The sequence below is a fragment of the Puma concolor genome, chromosome D3 (assembly GCF_028749965.1).
Source record: "Puma concolor isolate L17-30 chromosome D3, mPumCon1.1.hap2, whole genome shotgun sequence".
Taxonomy (NCBI): Eukaryota; Metazoa; Chordata; class Mammalia; order Carnivora; family Felidae; genus Puma; species Puma concolor.
This window is the reverse complement of record NC_141678.1, coordinates 47882953-47910019: the sequence shown is the minus strand read 5'-3', so window position 1 is coordinate 47910019 and position 27067 is coordinate 47882953. Positions and strand designations below refer to the sequence as shown.

The window sequence follows — 27067 nt, the reverse complement described above, 5'->3', positions numbered from 1 at the left end:
CCCACAAAGAAAGCAACAGTTAGTAGCAAGAACTAGCAGTGGACAGGTGGGGCTGCAAAGGCGATCCTGTGGTCCAGTGCCAAGAGGAGCCATGGGTTTGATGCACATTGGAGAGCCGACTTGGCAGTAGTTGGCAATTCCTTTTTGTAAATGTGCTACCCCACCATATAGACGTGGCTGTGTTTGTCACTAGTCCGGAGTTTGAGGCTTGCTGTGTTGGTCATTTTCTGTGCATTCCAGGCAAGGATACATCGTCTCTCTGCACCTCACTTCCGTGGTCTATGATGAGGAAATTGAGACAGATGACCTCACACATCCCTTTGAATCCTAGAACTGCATGATACTCTGTATAAGCTTGTACTGGTACCTTTCAAAATATAAAGAACGTGGGGGCATTGTATTCTTTTATTTTAAATGATGCTTTTTTGAATGATGAATGAGGAATAATTCTATAAATCCTAATAGACTCAATTAAAACAAGGGGGTAAGGGGCGCCTGGGTGGCCCAGGAGGTTGAATGTCCAACTTTGGTTCAGGTCATGATCTTGTGGTTCATGGGTTCGAGCCCCGCTTCGGGCTCTGTGCTGTCAGCTTGGAGCCTGGAGCCTGCTTCAGATTCTGTGTCTCCCTCTCTCTGCCCATCCCCCACTCATGTTGTCTCTCTCTCTCTCTCTTTCTCTCTCTCTCTCTCTCTCTGTCTCTGTCTCTCTCAAAAATAAATAAACATTAAAACATTTAAAACAAGGGGTTAAAAGAACCTGGCATTTTTACGTTTATATACATTGTAACTGGACAGCAGGATTTAGAATAGGTAAGGTCAAGGAAACACACCTCCATCCTAAAAACATTAGTGCCGGGGAGCACAAACAACAAGAATAATAAAGTAAACACCTACAGGGTGCGTGGGCGTAATTGCTAACAAGTTTTAGGGAGCAGGTGGGGTTTTAGAAGCAATTTGAAGAAGAAGAGAAAGATGGTCTGACATGCCTCAGTGGGAAAGCTGTTCAAGTGGAAGGGATGAACGAGGGAAGGCAGAACGCAAAATGAAAATAGGGAGAAAGGGAGAAGCAGAAAGAAAAAATAAAAGAACTTCCGAGAAAAGGTGGACATGAGGTAAGGTGCCTCAATGGAAATAAGAGTAATAAAGGACAAGGTAACTTGGCCACGTATGGGGTAACTGAAATGACCCAAACAAGAGAGAGACGTTCTGTAGATAAGAACACGAGGTATCCCTTTGACAGAAGAGTAGCTGGAAGGTTAGATGAGGTAAATATAAACGGAGGAGAGTAACCAGGACTCCATAGGATTCATCCTCTGAAGAGAAGTGGGTAGAAGCAATGATTTTTATGTTACAGCAAACCAGTAGGACTCATTCACACATTAATTCGTCGTGGAAATAACGCTGGTTCGTGTATTGCGGCGAATACACGATAGGTAAGACAGAGCCCTCCACCTACCCTTAAAGAGCTTATAGTCCTTTAGGAGATAAATCGGTTTCTTTGAAATAATTCGGATACAGCATATAACGAATTCTAAGGGAATCAAAAAGAAACTTTTATGATTTAGTATTAGAGAAAGCTCTTCTCTATGTTACCCTTTTGATATTTATGGCGAGTATCTGGTAAATGGTACCAGTACTCCCTAAGTGTTAACAAACCTGTCTAGATTCTCAACTTGCCTTTAGGGCAGAAGTTATACACTTAAGAAAATGTTCCTTAATGGATTCTAAAATATTTCCCCCCCACACACAATTTTCTCCAGGTTTCTGGTAGGATCTGTAAATCGTGTTACCAACCTCCAGCATTGGATCGCTGTGGGCATGCCATGCAACTTAATGGTGTTACAACACACTACTATTTCACGTTCCTACTCCTTCGTCTCTCCATCTTGGTGTCCCCAGTGTCATTCAGCCATAGCTTCTCATTCTGACAATAGTGAGACGGGAGGGAGGTTTCAGATTTCTAAGGTGAAATCAATGTATGGCTGAAATAATTGATGGGAAAAATAGACCATAATTTGGTGTAAGGCAAAAATTTTGACTTCTGCCTTTCCTCCTCTCATTTATGTTTATAAAAACGGATTATTTAAACTCTTATTCCCACACTCTCAGTTTCTTCGCTTTCTGACTGATAGGAATGTTCACAAACAGTCGATGTTGGAAGTTAACCGGAACCTATAAATTATAATCCTTCCAAACCAGGAGCTAACAAAATATTATAACTGGGGATAACTAGAAGCAAATTCCTGTCCTAACTCAAAAAGAATTAGCACATACTTCTGGTGATTTTTTTTTAACCTTTAACACAGCATTAATTTAGTCTGTGTATTCAGCCTCTTCTGATTCACGGATTTCCGGTGCGCAGTAGAGTAGTGGAGAAGTTTTCCGGCATCAGTAGTCAAGTCCTGGGTAACACTTTAAGAATGAAGATGCTGGATGAGGGATGTCTCAGTAGATCATCCATTGGATAGTCAATAAATGCAATGTATGGGGCGCCTGGGTGGCGCAGTCGGTTAAGCGTCCGACTTCAGCCAGGTCACGATCTCGCGGTCCGTGAGTTCGAGCCCCGCGTCAGGCTCTGGGCTGATGGCTCAGAGCCTGGAGCCTGTTTCCGATTCTGTGTCTCCCTCTCTCTCTGCCCCTCCGCCATTCATGCTCTGTCTCTCTCTGTCCCAAAAATAAATAAAAAACGTTGAAAAAAAAAATTAAAAAAAAAATAAATGCAATGTATTGACTGCCTACTTTATGGACAGCTCTACAAGACAGTGACCCAGGTAGATTTGCTATGGCACAGAACAAACAGCACTTGAACATGTACCATTAAGTGAGATCATCTAGGTGAAGACCTCTTACCTGGAGGGTCTCGGTGGCCTGTGTAGTGAGGAAATAAGCTAGGCCCTTGGAAGAGCCTTCCAAATTCTGAGTCAGGAGAAATCAGAGGAGTGGAGATAAATAAGCCTAAGAAAGCATTTCTCTCCATGAGAAACTTAGGCTCAAATTCATGATACTTACTCCCATTTTTGACACTGGGTTTTGCTTTTTAGTGAGAGCTGGCCAGAATTTTTTTTTTAAATCTCAATTATTTTCAATTTTTTTTCTATTCATGATACCTTTGAAGATAAGATATTTTAACTGCTATTTTATCTAATATTCAAAAAGAACCCAAGAAAAGCGGGAAAAAATGGTTAGGCTTTTTTACCCCTTGATTTCAAACTTAGTGGGAGCTTAAATGTATATCTTTGTGGAGTTTTGAATTTATTTCTCAAAACTAAATATGTTTAAGTCAATATTGTTTTCAGATTCCATAGGGGCCTATGCAGAGTTTGTCTAAAATTAAAAGAAAAAAGTGCAACTTAGTCATTTGAAACAAAAATATTTTTGCAAACTTTTTCTTACTAGATTTTTGTCTCTCTCCTCATTTTTCCTGCCCAGTTTGTGAGAGCAATCTTATTTAGCCCTGCTTCTGTTCTGAATTGCCTTCCTCATTCCACCAAATATCCCACCAGACTGTGAACACTTGCCTGGCACGTAACAGGCACTTTGGAACTCAGTTTTGAGCTCGGGGAAAAGTGTTCCCATTTTCGACCTCGGATAAAGTCTCTTCTCTCCCAGGGAACTTTTCCCGACTCTTGTAGACCATGTTAATCTGTCTTTATCTGATGTGTTTAAGGGTCTTCTCGTTGTCGTACACTGGCTGTCTCTTGGCCTTGAACTGCTTTGCTGTGTTAGGCAGGCAGAATACGTATGACGGTTCAGTATTGGTGTGTGTTCTTTCCCCATTTGTATTGTAACTCCTTGAGTTGAGGAATCATGTTTAATAGTTCTTCTTGGTTACTGAGCTCTTAGCACAAAGTGCTATGTGGTCTTCAACCTCAGGACAGTAACCGCATCTGTAAGACAACAGTGTCCTTCTGTTAACTACCAGGAGAACACACAACAGAAAATCCACACTCGTGTTCTTCAGTGAATCCCCTGGGCAAACTTTTCATCGTTACTAGCTTTCATTACATTTCACCCATTTTTCCCTCTCTGTTCTGACTTACTTTCACACAAATACAGAATGACTTGGAACATATCCAAACTAAATTAGTAAAATGTCTGAACTATCGAGTATTTGTGGAAGGCTGCAGGTTTACAATTTTCACTCACACATAATATTCACTTGCTTGCCAACAAAATACTGCCAAGTAAAGGTGCTACTGCTCTTAAGTCTCACTTAGAATTAATACATTCGTTCTCAGAATGGTAATGTATATTGCTATAGTCCTTGAAAACATCTTTTTTTTCCCCTCGCTAGGTTGAACCTTTTTACATGCTCTATCTTCTTCCTTCCCACTCCCAACCTTGTCCCCAACTTGTGATATTCTTTCTGCTACTAATTTTGAAACCTCTAATAAACATCCATTTAACCTTTGTTAATTGTCATAAACTTGAAATCAGTGGGTTCTAGTTTAAAGAAATTTTAATATGGTTTCAAAGTCCACATAAAAGAGTGAGAATTAATCTTTGACAAGCAACTGTGTTGGGTCAGACAGTTTATGTAGTACTCCATTCCGTCTCCATAATAACCTGTCAAGGAAAGAGTAATAAAGGTAGTGCCAGTTTAATGCAGGCATGCTACATGGTAGGCACGGTACTAAGCACTTTTATATAGTTCTCACTTGCTTCTCACATCAACTCTTAAGATGTAAGTTTTATTAGTTTTAATTTACAGGGAAGGGTACAAAGACTCAGGGTCATTAAATGATTTGTCACACAGCTAAATTATGAAGCCACTAAATAGCAACTAATTGCAAAAACAAGATTCTAATGTTGCTTTCCTACTAAGATTGCTGGGTATGTTTGGAGTGGATATTTTATAGCATCGTGGAAGCTGTAAACAGCATCCTGATTTCAGGGGGTCCCGACTGTGTCAGAGACTGGCCCTTCCTTGAGGGCCTCAGCCTAAGTTTGGATCCAGTGAAATACAAGGGGTTGTGGGCCGCGAGACACCCTTGTGTAATGACTCTGTAACATCATGCTTTGATGCTCCAAACATATAACGATGATGGATAAAGTACAGATAACCAAATAGACATAGTCAGGTTCAAAACAATTCTCCATCCTTGAGATCCAGAAAGCAAATTTCAAAAGTGGTTAGGACCGAAGCCAGGATCCCACTGGATTCTACTTCAGAACAAGTGGTAGCTGGATGTAATCTCTGTGGGACAAAACTAAACCTGCTACGTAGCACAGGACAGGGGGGAAACTTCATTGCTTACAATAGGCGACTGGAAAAAAATCTGTTGTTGATCAATACCTGGTATTAGGGCTTTTCAGCTGGAGAGTTAAAGTGATAGGAAGAAAGATACAGTTTTATGCTTAAAACTGAATTAGCCATATGCTGGCTCTGTGATTCAACTAACAATATCTTCTGTATCCCTGTAGCACTTCAGACACATAGGAAATGCCCTCATGAAACCTAATCTGATCTAGGAGTCTCAGATGGCCTGATAGAAGCAAAGGGAAAACTGCTAGAAAGGGAAGAATGAGCACATAGAAAAAAAGCTTCCACTACAAATGGGCTTCAAACCAAGATCGCAAAATATGTGAATGAATCTAATGCTAGTTAAGAGGCAAAACACAACAAAACCCAAAAATACTGCCCCCCAAAACCCAGCTGTTATGATACCAAAATTCCACTCCAGAAGAAGTTAATTATATGGAACAGTCTGACAAAGACTTTGAAATAAATATGCTTAGAAGCTCAGAAAGATAAATGAAGGTATGATTCCCACTAAAAATAGTGAGAAGTTATGAAGCAAATTCAAGTATAAACAAAGCAAGAGTACTTGTGTTTAAAATTAGAAATGTTAGAAAAAATAAATAAAATTGGAAATGTTAGACATGAAAAATAGTCATTGAAATAAAAGTTTTGGTAGACAGGATACACTGTAGACTGGAGACCAGTGAAGAGAGAATTTGTGGTTTGTAAGGGTACAGAGAGTCACCTAGAACAAAACAGAGGACGAACTGACTTTTAAAATATGCATGAAAAATGGTTAAGATACGTAGAGGAGAAATCCAGAGGCTCCATCCAATCTATGTCTAATAGGAGTTCCAGTAGAAGTGAATGGACGGTGTGTGAGAGATGTGTAGAAACTGAAGAAATGATAGCTGAAAACTTTCAGGATTGGAGACATACATGAGCTCTCAGACAGAAATTATTCTTTTGTCATTGAGCAGGACTAATAGACAAAAATATATGGTTGAGAACATGGCAATTAAATCTCAGGACACTGGGAGGAAAGAGAAAATCTTGAAGTCGAGTAAGGGATTTTGGGAAGCGAGCTCTTCCCTATGGATTTTGGCCGAGGACCTAGTACTGAAAGCCTGTGCTGAAGGTGGCCACGGACAGGGTCCTCACTCTCAGACCATCCCTGGCATTGTCAAAGACCAAAGCACTACACAATTGTAAGGAAAACCTTCTTCCAAGATCTACCTACAATGCAACTGTGAATTTACATGCAAATGATCAGAGTATAAACTGTGTTAAAACTCAGTAGGTGGGAGGCAGAGTATAATACTGGCCTTAGTTATAGTATTCACAATCTGAATGAATTAGGCTGAGTCACTTAATCTGTAAATGAGGATAATAATCTTTCCTTTGTCAACTCTTACAGTTTTGTCGCAAGTGAATTTTATGCATATGAGTTCTTTATAGAATTTACAGACAATTATAGGAAACTATTGTTTCTTTATTATAGAAATGAATGTAAGTTATGGTGTTTGACCTTTTAGAATTCATACATTAGATTTATAAAAAAACAGGTAAACAGAAAAAACCCTTACCAAAAAACTACAAAAAATATTTGCAAAGCTACTTATAACAACTAAGCACAAATAATTTTTGGTGCACACCAAGTGTAGTGGTATAAAATGAACCAAGGAGATGGGCTTAATCAAGACTAGGTTTAGTGTTTTAAAAAAATGACGTATTATGAATTATTCTAACCATTTATTTCCATTTTTTATTATGAAAACATTTAAGTACATACCTAGATTTAATAATTGTTAACATTTAGCCACATGTGCTTTATCTGTATGTGACTATATATGTTTTTTTCTGAGTATTTGGAGGTAAATTGTGAACATCATGCCATTTCATTCCTAAATATCCACAGAAAAACATTTGTTTATCCACATAACCATGATACCATTGTCACATCTAAGAAAGTTAGCAGTAGTAATTCCCCGGTATCATTTTATAACCAGCTGATACTCAGATTTCCCCAGTTTCTTCAAAAACCTTTTTATAGCTGTTTTCTCCCCAAATTAGAATCCACACATTACGTTTACACACACACACACGCACACACAACATTTATTAGTTGTCTTTTTAGTCTCTTTCATCTGAGAACAATCTCTCCACCTCTTTTCTTCCCCTGTATGACATTGGCTTTTTGAAAATAGCAGGCCAAGAATATTTTTGATTTGTGTTGAAGAATATCTTAGATTTGTGTACTTTTTTTCCCCTCTCTTCTCTCACAGTACTGCTTATTCCCCTGTCCTTGCTTTTCCTGAAAACTGGACTATTTATCTAAAGGCTTGATTAGATTCAGGTATACATTTTAGATGAGAGTACTTTATTATGATGTATTATACTCCACATTGCATCACATCGAGAGACACATAATGCCAGGCTATTTTATTAGTAGTCATATTAAAGTAAGTAGTTTGGTTGCAGTGATTACCAACAGATAAATCCAGTGTAAAGGTACATCTTTCTCTTTGTAGTTATTAAAGGATAAAACTTGAGTGTCTCCAGAATAACCTTTCTCTTAATAGTTTTAGCAGCCATGAATGATTATTCTGGGCTACCTCTTTTGGCATTGCAAAATGGTGAATTGCTAATTCTGTCATCCCTTCTGTGAGTCTTTCATAAAGAACTTTTCCTCATCAAATAGGCATGAACTACATTTCTTCCTAAAAAGCTTAGTGCTTCTGTGCCTTTAATTACTAATTTTTAGAATAAGAGATTTATGTCATAGTCACCTCCAAACCTCCAATGGTGGCAACTGAGATGTTTTTTCTGTTTCTGTTTTTGAAGGTTACTATGAACTCAATGATTTTTTTTTATAGTTTGTGTTTTGTTTAAAAAAAAAATCAAAGCAATTTATACCAGCAAAGTATATATAATTTTTTATTTGGTGAGGCTCAATGTGAAGCCTAAGTCTTAATTTGAATGGGGGGGGGGGGCGGTGGTTAATCAGAATAATGTTTTTTTTTAAAGTATACATTATTAAAGATCCTAATCATTTTTTTTTAATTTATGAGATGCTCTTTTCTGAAAGTCTCTGAGTACCTTAACCAGAGTATAACTGAAAACAAGAATGTCAAAAAGGCACATTTAAATTGTTCTCAAAATCAATCAAAAATAATGAGGTGCTGGGAAAAAGTTGTATCCTTGATAATTACATCTATCAGTATCAGAAAACAAAAGAGAACAATCAGGAAATGACAACCCCACTCCCAAGTAGCACATTAAAAAAGGCTAATGAAAAAAAGTCTCTTTTAAAAATTGTACTAAATTAGCATTTCAAGTAAATTGACAACTTAAGCGTTGATAAAGGCCAATCTGGGGCCCAAACAATGGAAGTTCTGTTTCTACAGTTACCTGCTTTTAGAAGAAATGATCTCACTTGACTTTTTTTTTGTTGTTGTCTTCTATATAAATGGAAGTAATTGTCCTAAGGGGGGGGGGGGGGTGGTGACATTCCTCCTGTACTCCTTAAGGGTGAGGAGACCCCTGGAGTATTGTGCTTAATTTGAGGTTCTATTACTTAAAAGGTTGACCTGGAAGAGGGTAACCAGGGTGATGAAAATTGTTGAAAATGTTTCATATGCCATCCCTCTATTCTCAGTCTGAAAAAGGGTTAATGTAGTTGGTTTTTAGACGAGGGATCCAGCCTGTTTTTTACAGCTCCAGAGCATAGAGTTAGGACAAATGCACAAAAGTAGCAGAAAGCAGATTTGGGTCGAGAATTAGGAAGAAGTCCTTTATAAACTCAGCTGTACAGAGCTGGAGTAGATTTGCCTCCAAGGGACTGAACTCCCCAAGGCAACCAACACTGTGCAGAGGTTATAATCGCTTTACTTAAAGATGGTGTATGGGTGGACAGAGGTCACTCACACATTTTGCTAAGAGCCTATAATTATAATAAAGATGCTTTAAAAGTCATTTAAAATTGCTTTTTTAAAAGAAATAGAGAGTAAAAATGAATTTTATATCATGGCTTTAAAAAAGAAAACCTTAATACATCTCAATTTGCATATCATTGCTTTGTATTGCGAAATGTGGGTTGTATGGTGAGGCAGAGTTCAAGCTACAGCATTTTAAGATCATGGTACATTGTTTTTGATGACATTAAATTCTTACTTCATCAGTCCCAAATTTAGGAGCTTATATATAGGTAAGAATATGACTTTGTTAATAAGAACAGAACATAACATTTTAGACACTGTCTTAAGAGTGGAATTAGTATTTGAATTATCAACAGTGACAAAAGCATTTTCTTTCCATGATAAAAGAAAAGTTACGGTCATTGATATCCAAATATGTCAGTTCATTTTGAAGGTAGTAGTAAGTGCTGGTATTTTATTTTGGCTTGTCAAGTGATTTTCTTTTTTATTATTAGGACAGGAAAAAAAAAGTCCTAGTATATTCCACCAACATATTCATCAGTCATCATTTTTGGAGACAGTTTTCGACATATTGTATGTTTTACTGTGCTAACAAGAGAAAAGACTAGCCATTAAGTTTATGTTTCTTTGTTTTTCAGCAAGGTCACATATCAGGAATAATGCTAGAAGTATGCTAATAAACAATATATAATGTAGGTCATCTGGGAGTAAGAAATATTTTCTAACTAGTTCTAAAGGGAAATATTGTTAAAAAAGGGATAGATGTTATTTACGCCACACATGTTGCTCTATATGTCACCATCAAAAGCATCTTGTAAACAGCTCAGCACAGTAAATCTTCCTCGGTGATTGTCAGGGTTTTTCAACTCCGTGTTAGATTTAGATTCAGCACACTCAATTCACAATATGCTTAATGTACAAAGCCTGTTAGATTATTTAGAAACCTTCTATTGAAAATATGCCTGGCCTTTTGTGTTTTACAAGGAATTCTACTATCCTGGGTTGCACAAGCCAGTGCTATGCTAAGTGACAGTAATCAAGACGGTGTTACATTAGTGGCATTTGAAATTTTAATTGCTGATGAAATGATGCTAAATTTTTGTGCCTAGCCTTGATTTTGTTGAGTTCTTTAAAATTAATGACAATTTGCAGACTGATATTTTGTGCTGCTACCATTAGTAAAACAAGTTTGTAAGACTGCGGATGAAACGATAATTCTCTAAGAATGCCTTAACAAACTGCCATTGATGTGATTTTACAAATGTTATTTTCTCACATTGGGGAGATTTCAAAATGGATTATTTCATAAGGGTTTATTTTGTTTTCCAAGATGGTTTTTAATTGTAAATATCAAGTTTCATCATAAAGGAATTTATGTAACTGTGTTCTGGAAAACATAACCAATACTTTATTTATTGAGTTCATCTAATATGTACTGAGCCATATGGGGGACACAGTGCCAAGGATGTGAAGTCATAAAGGCAGCTTTTATCGGACAGTCTAGCATTTAGAATCAAGACAGCTGATTTCTCTTCTTGGCTGTAGGGCACTCTGACATCAGGCAAATCTTTCTACTTCCCTGCGCCTCAGTTTCTTTATTTATGATAACAAGAATTAATAAGTCCTGCACTCTCCACTTCCCAGAGCTGTTGTATAAAATGATAAAACCATCTTAGAATGTTCAGTATGGCATGATTTCTTTATAGGAGAAAATATGTGTTTAAATGCTAGTATTTAGCAACTTCTGAAACATCTAAATATCAGACTAAGTTGCAACTAAAAATGATAATTGCTGAATCTTGTAGCTAGATTCCATGAGTCTTACTGACCATTTCACTAAGGGATATCTAGAAGTAATGTCACAGTCATTTTGGTCAGAATGAAATTGTGCCTGATCTATGAAGACCTTGGTTTCTGAAACCCAGCTATGTGTTACAGATTTTTTTTTTTAATACTAACTTCGGTTTTTGAGTTTAGGAATCTTTAAAAATATATTATGCTGTAATTATGTGCCTTCATGTCTTCCAACTGTTTGCAACTAAAAGTATAGTGTTGGGATCAGACCACAAGGTCTTAGTGAGGAATTCATGGAACTTTGCCCAAGCAGACCCACAGTAGCCAGACCAGCATCTCAAAAAAATGTTGTGAGTTGGGTTGGGCTCTTTTTTTTTTTAAAGAAAACAGTAAGAAGTGCATGTGTCTAAGTAATTCTATTTATACTTGTTTTCTCAGAAGAAGACCTATCAGTGCATCAAGTGTCAGATGGTTTTCTACAATGAATGGGATATTCAGGTTCATGTTGCAAATCACATGATTGGTGAGTGACACTCTAAACCTTATTACAGATAGCTTTTTCTCCTACTTGTGTATCAATGCCTATATAATTAAACAGAGTTAAAGATGAATTAATTGTTCAGCCATCAATGGTTTACCTAGGCGTGATTGATTTTTATTACTATTATTAGGCCTGATAAGACATTAGCACATTTTATTTTCTGCAAGGGCTAGTTTAGACTTCTGCAGAGGATTATATATCTCCTGCCAGTCAAAACACAGGTGATTAACAAATTAAACTTCTAATCATTTTTGCATTATTGAAAACTAACAGGAATGGTTAATGAACTGGATGTTAGCTTTCCATAGAGTTTTAGACAGGTTTTAATTTCAGAAGTTATTATGGTAATGGCACTGCTGTGTGTTGCTTAAGCATCTTTGTATCAAAATCTAAAGTGGTGAGTTTTTGTGATAGGGAAACATAAATAATTTAAATTGCCATAAGATAGTTTTATATGTATGGTTTCAACAGCCTGGAAATAATCATGATCATAAAGATCATGTAAAGAAGTCAGTAATCATTTTTTATTCCCCGCCAAATTGTACATAGATCTTTCTAAAAGCGGTTTGGGTAAAGATCTCTGAAGTCACTCTCGGCCGGTGTTTGCAGGGATTTTGCATTTGTCACATAGGCTAGAACTAAAAGGATAATTTTTTTCAGTTATTCATATTGTCCCATTATCCCTTAATTCCTCTGGGGTTACCTCCTATGTTTTTTAATTTGATAAGCACTTAGTAATAACACTAAGAGTTTTACCAGCCAATTAAACTTTATCAAGCAGATCTTTTTCTACTACTAAAATGACAATTGTTATTACTTTATGCTATTTTTGTTACTCATTTGTGTTTTTATACTGCGAGAGTTTTTTTTTATTTCATCCTCATTTGATGGAATTTTATAATACCATAAATAATTGTGATATAATACTAAAAAGTCCAATTAACCTCATGCTCTCCTATTACCAAACTCTAAGACAGGAAAGAAAATTCAGCCTTCTAGACTCTGAACTTGTTTTCAGGGGTAAACAAGTTATTTTACACACTTGATCAGAAGCATCCTGAGAGTGCAGAGTGGAAGGATTGCTCCAACTATCATTACTGATCACAGTGGAACTCCTAATGTTCTTGTAGAATTAATGAAGATAAATTCAAAAGCATGTTAGAAAATTGATTAATCGTTTTTCAATAGGATTTGCTTTATAGTTTTCAAGTGATGGGTCTTTAGGAGGATTATTGCTTATAAAAGACTAAGTACATAATTGTGCAAAATGGAACTTAATGCACAACAGCTAAAATATCGATCAGTGTATCTCTCTATTTTCCAGATTTACATGCTAATATTATTAGTGATTTTCTTATACATCAAATATATCCTCAAATGTGGTAGAATAACAGTGACAGCTTTACTGAGTGCTTAGCGGGTAATGACAACATGTAAGAGAATTTAAATAATGTGTTTCCTTGCAATTTTTTTCTATTTTGGATTTCAAGAAAAATATTCTTTATAAACTTTCAAAACTGCTTTTTTTGGGGGAGGGAGAAGGGTGTGTGGGTTAGAAAGAATGAGTTCTTCTTGCCATGATAAATGCTGATATTTTCCATGTCTTTATTTCTCGAGTAGAGTTCATTGGTGGCAGTCATTCATGATTCTGCCTCATGCCATAGTTTTACGTGGGCTTCAGTGAAAATGTATCTTGGAATTGGCACCTAATGGAAAATTTAGTGAAATGTTAATAGGTTACGCTTCTGTATAGTTGTATTGTACATAAACTTATTTTTGGTTCTGGATTTTATTTTTTATCCCAGGACTCGGATGAACAGATTGAATATATTTTTCACCATAATATTAATGCTCTTTTGCGTATATTGAGTCTGAATTGAACGTTGAGCAGTGAGAGGACTTTTTTGATTTGCCAATTTTAGTATCATTTGGCCGGAACATTCATTGGCTTGTACTGGCCCTTCTTTTTAAATTGCTTTATACCTTTCCTTTTGTATGTCTCTCGCATTCCTTGCATCATTAGTGTGTTCCCAGAGCTTTCTCCCTCTACCTTATGGTGGATTAATATGACACTCACTTCCTCTTGGGATCTGAGCATTTAACAATTCACCTTCCATCAGAGAAGCAAATTCTATTCTTTTCCACAGAGGGCCTAGTTATTTAATATTCATGCTATTTTTAATAATAAAATATGTAACTCTCTTGCACTTGAGGGCTAAACAAATGAATAGTATCCATTTAATTGTTTTATCTGTTGACCATGCATCCAAGTCCTTAAACTCCAGTCATGTTAATATCTACAGAAAGAGAATGCATAATGGGAGGATGTCACAGAGGCTAAGATATCCTTTTTTAAAATCCCAGTGTGATACTTAGTCTTTCAAATGAGGCAGGCAGCATTATTTTGTTGACTAAAATACCTCCATTGAGGGTAGGTATTTTTAGGTTGTGTGTCTGTGTATGTTTTTTGTCTAATCAAAAAATAATCTCAACTAGACATTTAGCAGGGAAGAGGGATTAGAGGCTCTCTGAAAAGCCTCTTACTCTTTTTGTTAAGAGGGTATATAGTGTTTTTGCAGATTTTGTTCTACATTTCAATCAGTCCAGAGGAAGGATTATGTCACCTGGTGGAGAACAAGGTCTTCAGATGACCCAGTGAGGTGTAACTTTAAATTCCTCCTTTAACCAAGTTATTTGCATTGCTTCTCTGTAGCACACATGTTTAATGCAGTTTCAATGTCAGACAACTCCATGCTTCTTTCTGGATGTGCTGGTCTCAGGCTATTGGCCAGGGACATTTGCAAAAGGAAAACCATCAATGTTTCTACCAGGTACATACTAGAGACGTTCTGCTTAAGTGCCGTTTTGCAGCTAGGTGTGGACACATGGTCTGGGTTGCAGGAATAATTACTCAATAAAAAGGCATCAGGGATTTGACTTACGTCTATTAAGGAAAAAAAGAAAACCTCACTCTCCACCACATTTTGACACAGTTTCAGTAAGAAATCAGACCAGTGACTATTTAGAGGTTTCTTTTCTTCTTTACACACACGCAAAAAAGAGCTACAAAACATTTTAACAGCTTTCCTGGGGAAAAGATTTCCCTCTTTTCAAGTTTGCACAGATGAGAAATTTTTTCTTGTCTTCCTTTGTTCCTTTCACATAGTTTACGTTGGCTTTTGACCTGAGAATACAGAAAGAAGCCATTGTGTATTATGTCCTTTAATTCCTTTTCCCCCGTCCCTATCAGCGTCGTAAATATTTGTTGTTATTTTCCTCTTTGAGATTTCTGTTATTATTATTATTATTATTTGATACGGATTAGCACAGATAGAGACGAAACCAGGGAATTTAAATGTGTTTAACCCAGCAAAGGAATTGTCTCGTATAAAATTATGAGGCTCAACAACAGTAGAGTAAATTTGTAAGTGCTCCGAATAAAGGGCTGTTAGGCATGTGATAATATAAAGAGATGACATTGCCAAGAACTATTTATGAGAAGCTTAATTTTTTCACTCTGATAATTCTTGACCAATAATTACCAGCCTCTAATTATCTATTTTAGTTAGAAAGAAATTTCGATCACTATGGAGGTTGGCATTGCTACTAACGCATAAATCCCCAAAGAGACAAATGTGTTCCAAACAGCCCCAAACAACTGTCTCATGAAACATAGTGAGCAAATTGCGAGCGGCTGGTGGTAGACAACCAGCAGTACGCTCACCATCGAAGGCCAGTCAGCTTGACAAAGAAATGATCAAAGGGGAGAAATACCATTATCCTTGGAATTGATTGCTATACTCATGGACTTTGGAGAACGAGTGGTCAGAATAGAGCTGTGCCCATTTCCAGCCCTCCCTTTCCAAGTTCTCAGGTGGAGAAGATGAAGGGGATTGGTGTTAACCGTTTACCTAAGAATTATTTTTTAAAAATTGACTTAGAGATGATGATGTAATGAGTGGGGGTGGGTTTTTTTTGTAGTTTTTATCTGATCAGAAATGGGGTGAAATTTGTGTCTAAGGTGGCAGAGCACCTGTTTTGTGAAAAAACGGGAAATCCACAGATAGTCACCAGTAAACATGCTCCAGATGGGTCAAGGGTGATGCTTAGAGCATTTAGGGAAAGCAATTGTATTTATCTCTTAGAAAAGCAAAACTCGGATTTGGAACTATAAATGACAGCTAATAGGAAAACACTGGTGGAAAGCTATTGACTATTTTTCTTCAAATCTCGAATACTCAATGTTTTATCGTCACAATTTTTTAAAAGCATGAAAAGATTCAAGTCCTCTCCAGTGCACGTGGGAAGATATATATTCTATGTGTTATGTTACATGTGATATACATCACTGATGTCAAAGCAAAACGAATGCATAAATCAGTTTTGTTCACTGTGGTGAATTTTTAGTCTGTTTTGTGGCAAGTGACATTCATATGTTCGACAATTTGTTTGATGCCCAAGGTCACAAATGGCATTCTTTTCCTTCCATTTCTTTAGTGGATGGTGTGCTATGTGACTAATCTTCATTATAGTTTTGTGACATTCAGTATCACTTCTGAAACATTTCAGCTTGAGTGCTCTTGCTTTACAATAGACTAAAACCAATATTTTGAGGTCTATAGTGGTTTTGGATTTTATATGTCTTAAGGGGAAATATCCAAAGATAAGAATCTCTACATAGGAAGATAAAGGGCCCTGTTGTTGCCCTTTAAACTCTTAGCTTTCATTGGCCATTTTTTTAAGTGAATAGAAATGAATCTATCATAATGCATCTATGTGTAGATATATATTTGTGTGTGTGTGCGTGTATGTGTGTGTGTATCTGCACTATCCTAAGAAACTCAAAGTCATTAGCTTGTTTAGAGTTTGCATTAATTGTAAACGAAGAGACTATTGAATTCTAAGTCATCATTTGATTGCTTACAAAACTCAGGGAATTAAGAAACAGGCGTTTGGTGTTAAATATGATGAAATACTGGCTTATTTCATCAAGAGCTGGATTAAAAAAGATGAAATCTGGGCAGTTTAATGGTAACAGAAAGCTACCCTCATGTGGGCAATGCTGGCTTATTTGAAAAGCCCATAAAGGGTTTCTACATGGACCATACAAAAGGGATACTTTCTCTTTAATAGCCATCTGTACAGGAGAGATGAGAAGTGGGCCAGGTCATCTCTCCTCAGCTGTCATGATATTAACGTAGGTAATGGGGCAAGGTCCGCGTTCTGCTGGGTGTTGTTTTTCATAGATGTTCATCGATTTACACAGATAATTCTATTTATTTCTTAGAGTCGGTCCAAGTGAACCAGGCAGAATAACAAACATCAAAGCATTTCCAATGACTTTATCTTTGTTTGTAACGTAACTTTTGTCTAAAAAATGGTGTCACACCTACTGTGCAGATGGCTGCATGATTTGTAAACCAGCCAAAACATTTAAACAAATGTGTGATCTGGGGATAGATTAAATAAAGGATAAAATGGAGTGTGGGCCACAAATTCTAATAATCAGATGATTTTAAGTTGTGTGCAGCGCGGAGTGATGGTCACAGTGATAGCAGGGAAAGCTTGCCAATGACAGCAAGGTGCCTTATAGATCTCAGGATGGAGCCCGTGGCCTGGTAGGCCTCAGTTTGAGAACCGCACATTTGCTGTGCAGCTGGCAGCTCTGTATGGGGACATCAGATAAAACTTATGTAAAATGAAGTGTTATTGCTTAGTATGAAATTGTTCAGAGAGGGAATTTGCAGACAGTAACTGAAAACAGAATTCATGGTACCAATGAAGCAGACTGTGAGTATGAAGAGGGTTTAATTATCTGCACAATTTAACAAAAATTCAAGACGTACGCAGAAAGGACATACGCAGGCATAGCTAGAACACAGCCACGCTGTTGACTGAGTACAGAGCGGGGCCGCAGGAACTTACCAAGCTTCTTCAACGAAAAGGGTTCCTAAAAACAAAGACAATTTAAAATAAAAGAAAACACGAAAGACTTTTAAAGAAAACACATCTTTCTGGAATAAGATAGTTTTCAAGAGCTCATCTTGATTATTTGGATTCCCATTTCTGAAGCAAATTGTAAAGAAAATCTCTGAGCCCATCTCGGAATGTCAGTGTTAAGCTATTAAAAGACAAATCGGGGTGTTTACCCTTGTCTTGTGTTTTCGCTTGCGCCTCGTAGCTTGGGTTTACAAGAGTAAAACATAACTTGCAGTTAGTGGAGTTTCTAATTTACGAGCCCCTAAGAAAACCTGGTGGCCGTTTCTTGTGATGTTAATTTTCCTTGAGACTGAGGGGGTTCTGACTGAGTCCACAGACAGATGGAAGATTCAGTTTCTGGTGACGTTTTAGAACACACCGCCCTTAAAGAGGCCTCAGAAGAATGTTGTTCTCAAGCTGAATTACTGGTTTCCAGCCTTCCTTCCTAAGCTCCGTACAGAGATGCTGGGAAGAGTCTGTGCCAGACGGATCGTTCCATGGCTGAGACACATTGGTGGGGCTACTGACTCTGGTTCTGGCCTCACCTTTGACTTGCCGGAGAACATGCCACAAGTGTGTCCGTTTTTCACTCACTGTTTGATATGTTTATTATCGAATGCGGGTAGCCATTTCTGAGGGAGGTCTGTAAAACATTTCTGAATGGAGGGCGCCAAAAGTCACCAGCAGTAGATCCGAAAAGATAGATCCCTGCCCACACACGTGCCCGTGTGCCCACACGCATCGTGACCTATTTCCGCAGGATCGCTCAGACACATCAAAAGGAAAGGTCTCTGCTGACCCATTTCCATAGGTTATTTCCTAGTTTCAGGACCATTAAAGGCAGTAAACGAAAGAAAGGGAGCCAATATGGAGAGTGGGTGTCGAACTTCAGCTGCTCATATTGTTGCATTTGGTGAGCTGACGGGGTTTCGTAGGTCACCTTTAGAATTATGCCTATGACAGCAGCAGCTACCTGCCAAGATTGCAAGGTATCTCACGGCTCTCAGGATGGCGCCTGTGGCCCGGTAGGCCTCAGTTGGAGGGGTTCACATTTGCTGTACAGCTGGCAGCTCTGTATGGGGCAGCCGTGTGGGCTGCTAGGGAGCTGGAAAGGAGACAAGCATGAAATTTCTTCTAAACCCAACTCTGTTTTTCTGTACTGTTGGCTGCTTCTCAGTTCCTTGACAAAAAAACCAATCAGGCACCCTTTAATCCGCCTGTGATTACCACTGGTATAAAAAGAGAAGCATAATGAGGAAAAATGCCTCGTTTTGTTGCCTTCAAAAGCCAACAAATTGGAGTTAACTTGACAGGAAGTGGCTTAATAATTAGATTATTTATTTATTCCTGACACATATCCCCCTGTTACTGGTCTCAGGAGACCCTGTAGATGGTACGATTTTCAAGCTGCCATTACTTCGCTGTCTTCTGTGAACAAAGAAGCTACTGTCTATCAGTCAATTAAATGCACTCTTTAAGCAGAGGCTTCGAAGTCCTCAATGGAGAGAGCCCTGGGACACTGTGGCTGATGATTCCTTTCTCTGTACTGTACATCACACTCTCAACTACAGTCCCCACAGAGATGGAATAAAGTCATGCATTAAAATATCACTTGTTGATTTGTTTGCTAATGAAGAGCCATTGAAATGTTTGTGTATTTCTATGGCAAAATTGTTGATAAAAGGGCCTACTTGCCTGCGTATCTTAGTTCATCTGCTGTGAGTGCTTATTTAAGAATTATTAAAATTAAAGTCAGTAAACAACAGAATTAAAAAAAAAACCCTGAGAGAACAGGAGTTCTCTTGCCGTCTTCATCAAATTAAATGAATAAAGTCAGGAAAAACAGAGGAATTGGTGTCATTCCGATCCCTTGCTTACACTACATTAATCTAAACATTGTTTTCTGCAGCATAAAAATGTAAGGCTTTTTCAGAGTATCTGGGATCTACACCTTTTAAGTATGAAAAGATATTAGAATCCCTTTGTGAGAGTAATGTACTTAGAGATTTTTTTTTTTTTTCCTTTGGAAGATGAACGGCATTTGTTGCAATTTCTCTAACTGAGTGAGTGTGTGCAGAGGCTTTTCCGGGGAGCTTAGTGGGGGCTTTTACGACCAGACTAATAAAACATCTGTGGCGTGTCAGACTCAACCTCACAGTCATGTGGATTGTACAGAAACGTGGCTTTCCTTCTCTTTATGTTCCTCCTCCCGTTTCCTTTCCGCGTCTTAACATTATTTTATTTCCATCTAAGTGGTGATGACTTTTCAACCATCATGGAGTTAGGGTTTTTCTCTGTTACTGTATTCATCAACTCTACTACTTACTGTTTACTGTGTACAAAGCATGCCTTGGCTGGACTTCTCTGGCTCCCGTTAATTGGTTTTGTATTTTAAGAGTACATCTGTTGTTAAGTTGGAGGTCTAGAGGTCTGTCTAGGCTGAAAGACTTAGATAATATTGTGACAGCTCTCTGCTGAAATGTTTAGCTATCGCTCTGCCACTTAAAGGGATAAATTTGGGATTTAAACCAAGGCCACTGAGCACTGAAAAGCATCCCTTCTTCCTCCCATCAGACTTTGAAAATGTAATCAAGGTTTTAACTATAGATTTCATGATTACCTGACAACAGGCTGTAAAGAATTAATGCGAGACCTCATCAGATGGTCATAGTCCTTATTTCTACCCTGTTATTCCAAGTCATTTTGTTAGAAAAAGCTTAGATACTCGGAGGTGTTCTATAATAGAAAATGAATTTGAAACCCTTTCATTAATTGGTGATTAATACATTTCAGGATTAGTTTAAGCAGGGCCCTACCTCCTGCCCAGTCAAGTATGTTCTGGTTAATATCCAATTATCTGCACCTTCATAGTTATTATGTCTTAATATTTCGGATATGATAACCAGAAACTGGAGAGTAATGCTAATGAGGAGCACAGAGCAAGAATTAACCAATGACATACTCAATGATCCTTGGTGGGGAAAGTATCTCTTTCTTCCCCTTAACTCATTGCTTCAGCATCTTCTGGGCACTGGCTGAAAAGTAAGACTTTCAACTATAGCAGGCAAGACCCAGACAACGAACCATTTTCTCTTGCCATACTAGGAACCTGAAGGTACAGTTCACCTACAAACACTGTTTAAGTTCATTTTATGGAGAGTCAGCATAGGGAACAGAGAGGCAGTTTATATTTTCAAACAGGAAACATCCTATTTTTTTATCTTTTCCTTTTAACCACGCCACAGGTTGTTACCTTTTCAGAGGATGTTTTAATTCAGATTCATTTGAAATGCCTGTAATATTTCACCAAGGAAACACTCCCCCTGCTACCTCGTATCCTCTTCCCCCCCTCAAATTTATCACCGTGACGTATATGCGTGGTGCCTCAGTTTAATTTTTGTGCAGGTCATTTCCCTTGAACAATCTGACGTGGCTCCCCTAGCAGCCTGCAAGGGTGGTATGTGTGCTGCTTCAAAACACGCAGCTTTAAATAGTGCGCTTTGTACATTACCCCTTTATATGCTTTATTGTAATGAAGCAACATCAGTAAATTGCAATGAAGGGCGATTGTTGCACGGGGATGACTAGTACACCTTGGGGTCCATTTGCACCAGATTATTCTTTTTATTGTTATTATTACTTCCCATCTTCTTTACTCTCTTGCTGCCGAACTTGCTGTTGGCCACCGGTGCAACACAGAGGGGATCTTAAGGAACATTGCAGGCATCATTTTTTTTCTCTTAGGCGCATACCAATCGCCGTTCAGTTCCCAATCAGACATCCTGGGGGCTTTGTGGGTCTTTATTGATGCCACTTTACTCTGTTGACTTCATTCGTAATGTTCTTCGTCTTTATCTTCTTAGAAGAACAAATTTACTGAGAATAAAAGTGACCCATTTCTTTTCAAACATTTCGTGGAGGTGTTATAAATTTATAGTTGGGATGATCAGCCGATTTGTCCCTTCCCCCAAAGAGGTTCAATCATTTGCACCGGGGACTTAGAGGGGATTACTGTTTAAGGGAAAGATTTGTATTTGCTGTGTCTTCTTGGATTTCCTTAAAACACAGACTGAAGTCGTTATGAATATTTTATATGTTAATAACATCTCTTTACAAAAATAACTTGTTTCCTGCCCCCAACCAACTACTGTCCCCCAATAACTAATCAAAAACAGTGTAGATTTAAGTAAGCAATCCTCTGCTCTTATTGAACAGAATTACGAGCAAGGCTTTAGTTTACAGATGATTATATGTGAATTTTGGGTGACTGTTAATCTTTCTATTGTCATAATTTTAGAACCTGTGTCCATTTGTGTTTCCAAATTGTTAGTGCAGCTGTTGTTCTGTTTCTATATTCCTAAGGCTGGGCTCCTGTGCAGCATTCAAACTAAAATCTAGAATTAGACCTGACACACCTTCAATTGAACTATCAAGTCTTTTAAAACTGCTTGGCCAGTGACGCCAGTCCCGCACTATTCGACTGTACACACTTCCGATTGCGGGCCAAAAAGCATTGATTTTTAGCTGTCATTTCTAGTGCACATACTGTAGAATTGAAATTTAAACCTTAATCCACTCAGTAATGCAATTAATTTTTAATGTGCAGTAATACTAATTGAAATAGCCTGAATTTAGTAAGTCACCACAAGACATTTTCAAAAGCAAGAGTCTCCACTGAGAACCTGGGAGGACAGATAATCATTGTTACAGTGTTTACAGGATAATGCTCACTCTTCAGACCTCCAGTGGAAAGGGAGGTTCTTTAAATTAGACTATAGTATATCTCTGTGAATAGAAATATCTCAGAGAGAATTCTTACTTTCTACCCACCAGAACAGGATAAAAATCTTCTGATGGAGTTAAAAACAATAACAACATAGTTTTAGTTAAAAATATCTTAATATAGTACATGTAAAATTTATATTAACCCTTTTCTTTTTTTCCAAAAGAGCATCTATGAGTCGTTGCAAATGAAGTCACCTGCCAGCAATGTCATGGTCAAAAGCCACAGTCTCAATGGGTAATCTCATTGTTCGATGGGTATTTGAGACACTGTTTCCAGATTTGATGAATATGTGTACTCTATCAGCTGCCTGTAAACCTATTTGGCCTTGTTTTGGTATATGAATATTCCTGTAAACAAAAATATACCCTAGTTTTATTTCAAACTGTGTTCCTTCGGCTTTTGCATATTATTTCAAAATGGCCTTTTAAATGTTTTGTGAGGTTTTGTTTTTTTTTCCTAGCCAGAGTAAAGCAAATTTTGCACAGTAAAACCAAATAGGTTTCTAGGCATTTCTACACTAAAAAGGTTCTCTAACCACATTTATCTGCTAGTAAATGAGGACTTTTTAAAATGCATCAGTTCTACTGATGAATGGGCTTGCAGAGTGTTCAAAATGAGCACCAGCATTGCTCTAAAAAAAGGCGAGCACTGTATATCATCCTTTCATGGCTCTCGCATTATAGTATTTAATAAGCCGATAGTGCTGTTAAATATTTAGTAAAGGTTCCCTCGTAACCCTGCCATCTATTCAGATGGGATTTGAAGACATTTTTGCAGTACATAAGTAAAAATGATGTTAGAGAAGTGGTTGTAGCGTGGCATATTTTCTAAATGAAGTGTGGGGTAACACGGTGTGAATGAGTTCAGAGATTCACACTTAGAAATACCTAAGTCATTTCATGTTCTTTGAATTAAGGGTTCAAACTGACTTTTGTTTTGTCACTGTTAAGTCAAAGTGCTCTTGGGGTTATTTACACAGAATACTAAAAATGACGTTATAGTACGTTAAAAAAAGGGGGGGGCAGCTCTTACATGGTGATTATTTTAAGCCACCCTAGCTTCAATTGAGCTTTATTATAGACATTTGCTCTTTTTCACCGAATAGAAGGAAAAGAAAAAGAGATGAGGGCAAATCAGCTTATACTCCACTCAGAGCATATTATCAAATCCAGTTGGGGTTTAGTAAGTTAAATATATTCAGCATCTTTTTGGGGTACACTGTGGCAAATACCGAATAATAGATATTGTTGTACACACTGATACGATGCAGGTGGATCATCTTTATCAATTCTTTCTTATTCAATTAGATTTCTATTTGTTATTATCTAAATAGCAATAATTGTTCTTTTAATCTGGAATGCATATGGGTTTCTAGGATCCTTATGCAAAAGTGCTGCCAGTAAATGCAATGCTGACATCCTTACTGTCATCATGTGGGTGGGGCAGAATTCACATTTAAATCGTTCAGTGCTCACTAGTGTTATTAGTGTTGAAGGTGTAAAGATAAAGGCTGGTAGTTTGTTCAGATGTGTATGTAATTTGGTTGGCTCTTCCAGGAGCCTATTTGCTTGATTCTAATTTTCATCCTGTTTTATATGCAGCCAGTGACCACAGTATTCATTCAAACTGCACAGAGACACGTCTCATCTGTAAAGCACGGCTTACTGATCTTATTTGCTATTTGTATTCTCATAAGAAGAAACACAGGATTCATACAATGGGGGGGGGATAACATTTCGTTTTGAAATGATGTATATCGCATAGATGTTAATATCAAGAATTTCACGATGAAGGATGGATAAAGGAGAGAGCTTTAGGTATACATGAAGCAGGAGAGAAGGAAAGTGAGACAGGGTTCATATGTAGGTGTGTTTAATATGCAATGCTTGATGTATGTTGACCTCAGGTTACAAGAGTAGAAAATCCCATTTTCCAGCTTGTTTCAAATGTAGTAAAAATGCTGCTTCAGTTGCTTTATGCTACTCACATTGGGAAAGGTGCTTATACTGTGATAATTATCATCAAGGAATATTAATGCGTTCAGCATTTGTAACCCAAAAACTCATTATAGCTTAAGCTGTGCATCATCTGTGAAGAGAGAACTTTGCCAGAATTCGCTCTTCACAGGGGTTGCCTCCTGCTTGCTGCGGAGTGGTCAGAGTACTGCAAGAGGTCACTTAGGCTATTTTTGAAAGCTGAAGTTTTGCAATTTTTGAATCACTACCTTCTGTCTAAAGCGCTTATTGTTCTTGCCTCACAAGGGCCCCCTAACTGAAGGCATAGCCAAGTGCCAATAATAATAGCAATAATAAACGAGTAAGAAGTAAGTGTTTAGAGCACTATGCAGAATCCAAGAGGTCGGCACATATAGCCCATACCCAGATAATTCAAGTACAGTATTGGTGTCTTTCCTTCTGTCATTGGGCAAAGGGATTCGTTTACACCTGTTTCCTTAATGCAGGTGCCCTTGGGTTTCAGATAGAAATGCCCCCACTGGGGCTCCACTTCACAGCCCTCTGGCTGGAAATTGTGTAAATAAGACTGCAGGGTCAGCCTTCCCCTTTTGGCAGCAGTGTCCTTAATTAGTCTGTGACAGTCTTTCACATGAGCCTGCGCTGTTCCTGGGGTCATTTCTCACACATCTAAGACATCCATTTCATGCGCAGATAGATATTTTTGTATGTTTGTTTAAAATCATTCCCTGGGGGAATATTGACGTGGTGGGAGTGAGACTCTCTGGGTGTGTCCAGAATTCTATAACTTAATCTGATCAAAATCTCCAGTTGGGTGGCTCCATTATAAATTCTAAGTGGTTAGTTGCATAAGAACATCGTTCCCTCACCTGCGGTTGGCAGCTTGTTGAAAAGGAGCTGTGTGCCTGGGATATTTTGATGTGATTAAATTCCATTATTGTTCTCCCACTGATCCATTGCTTGTCATTTCCCATAAGTGACATTGCTCCGTGCGGCATGGTATAGTTTGTGTCAGGCCCAGGCAGAGAGCACTAACACTCAGTTCTACCCGGCTGTCTGAATTTGCAGGACTGCTGTGTTTCTGAGGTCAAATCGTGACCCTGACCTTGCCCCTGGGAGGACTAGAAAAATATGTTTCATAACTTCCCGTAGACCTACATGAAGAAAAAGAAGGGAAACCATGAAGCCCATAGGCTCTGTTTAGATGAGCTGTAAGGTTGGAATTCATCAAGCAGGAAAGCTTACTGTTGCCTAGGAGCTTCCTCACCGTGAGGGGTCACGGCTGTGGGTGCTGAGTTGGTCAGAGCTGAGGGCTCTGGGGGACCGGCTCATCATTCAAATAGCCCAGCAGGCACAAATGCACAAGTTGATAATCTGGAGTCAACTTGCTGAAATAGGGACTTACTTACCTGTTACAATCACTTACATGAAGGAATGTTGATAGAATGAGTACCCTGAATTCAGTGCAGATATCATAGGCTTGCTGCAGTGAAAGCGGTCTGGGTTTTATTTTGCTCTTTGGTGTGTGTGTGTGTGTGTGTGTGTGTGTGTTGTTGAATGGGACATAAGCTTTGTTTTATGCAGTCATGCACCAATTCCACAAAGGATGGAAGTCCTGAACCAGAGACCCATTCTCAATAGTTTGGAGCTGCAATGCTGACAGCATAGTTGAGAGAGACAGTGGTGCACATTTTCTGTGAGGATGTAAACTTAATAATCTTGATGAATTTTGAGTAGCTCATAACTCCACTTCCTCGCCAAAAGAAGAATTATGAAAAGATCGCTTCTAAATCCTTCAGCCATTCTCTGCACTTGTGATAGATGCCATCCTCTTTACCTTGAGGCGCTGGAAATGAAAGTGTGTGTGTGTGTGTGTGTGTGTGTGTGTGTGTGTGTGTGTTTTGCAAGAGATAAAAATGTATACTTCAGAAGGAGCAAATTGCATTTTCATGTTTAAGTTCACTATTTGCACTTGATGTGGTGAGATCCAAATGTGAAGAATTGCTTTTGACATTATTTCTGTGTCTCCTGCATCCTAGGCTCGAGGCTTTATTATGCGGAAGTGCACCATCGCATGAGATAAATGTGACGTTGAAAACCTGGAAATAGTATAAGCTTGCATTCTGTGTACAGGCTGTTTTAGATAACTGTAGCTTCTTGACTTATTGACACAGTTTAATTTACTTTAGTAATGATACGTTCAGTAAAATTGTGAGTATGTGTGTCTTTCAGGTGAAACTCACAGCCTTCCAAGTGTTACGGGTTGGTTTAGGGGCAAAAAAAAAAAAAAAAAAAAAAAAAAAGCGTGCTTTCATTTCTAAACAGAAAGGCAATTTTAACTTTCTTTAGAAGTCTGCTTTACATAATCTGTAATTTGAACTATCACATATTATTTTATAAACTAAAACTTGAAGTGCATTCATTTCAGAGGTCTTAAAATATATTCCTGGTTTCTGAATTCTAATTCAGAGCTTCTCTCAGTAATGATGGTTTCCCAATTTGTTAGTGGCCAAGATTCTTTAAAAGGCATTTTTGTAGTTTTTTTTTTGGTGTGTATTTAAGTGGTTGTATGCATGTGTTCTCGTCCACACAGGTCTGTGTAGATGCGTACTCTCTGCCAACCTTTTCTAGCAAAGACTCACTGGAACACCACTCCCTGTCTTGTGTTTAACATGTTTCCAACAGCTTAGAGAGATGATATAAAAGTGAAATAAAAACCATGGAGCTTATATTGGAGTCTGATGTTTGAAAAGAGATATTGGAAAAGGATGTTTTTTGGCTTGACTCCCTTTTTAGATGTAATTGCTGCTTCAT

The 27067-nt window shown here is 37.9% G+C and overlaps 1 protein-coding gene across 4 annotated transcripts in view; it reads left to right on the top strand.

Moving 5' to 3' along the window:
• Positions 1 to 27067, top strand: part of ZNF521 (zinc finger protein 521) — a 280911-nt gene that overhangs the window by 137591 nt on the left and 116253 nt on the right. For all 4 annotated transcript variants that reach the window (XM_086682654.1, XM_086682653.1, XM_086682651.1 and 1 more), the window contains one exon: positions 11413 to 11497. In XM_086682654.1, coding sequence (XP_086538780.1) covers positions 11413 to 11497 — 85 coding nt within the window. The remainder of the gene's footprint in view (positions 1 to 11412; positions 11498 to 27067) is intronic.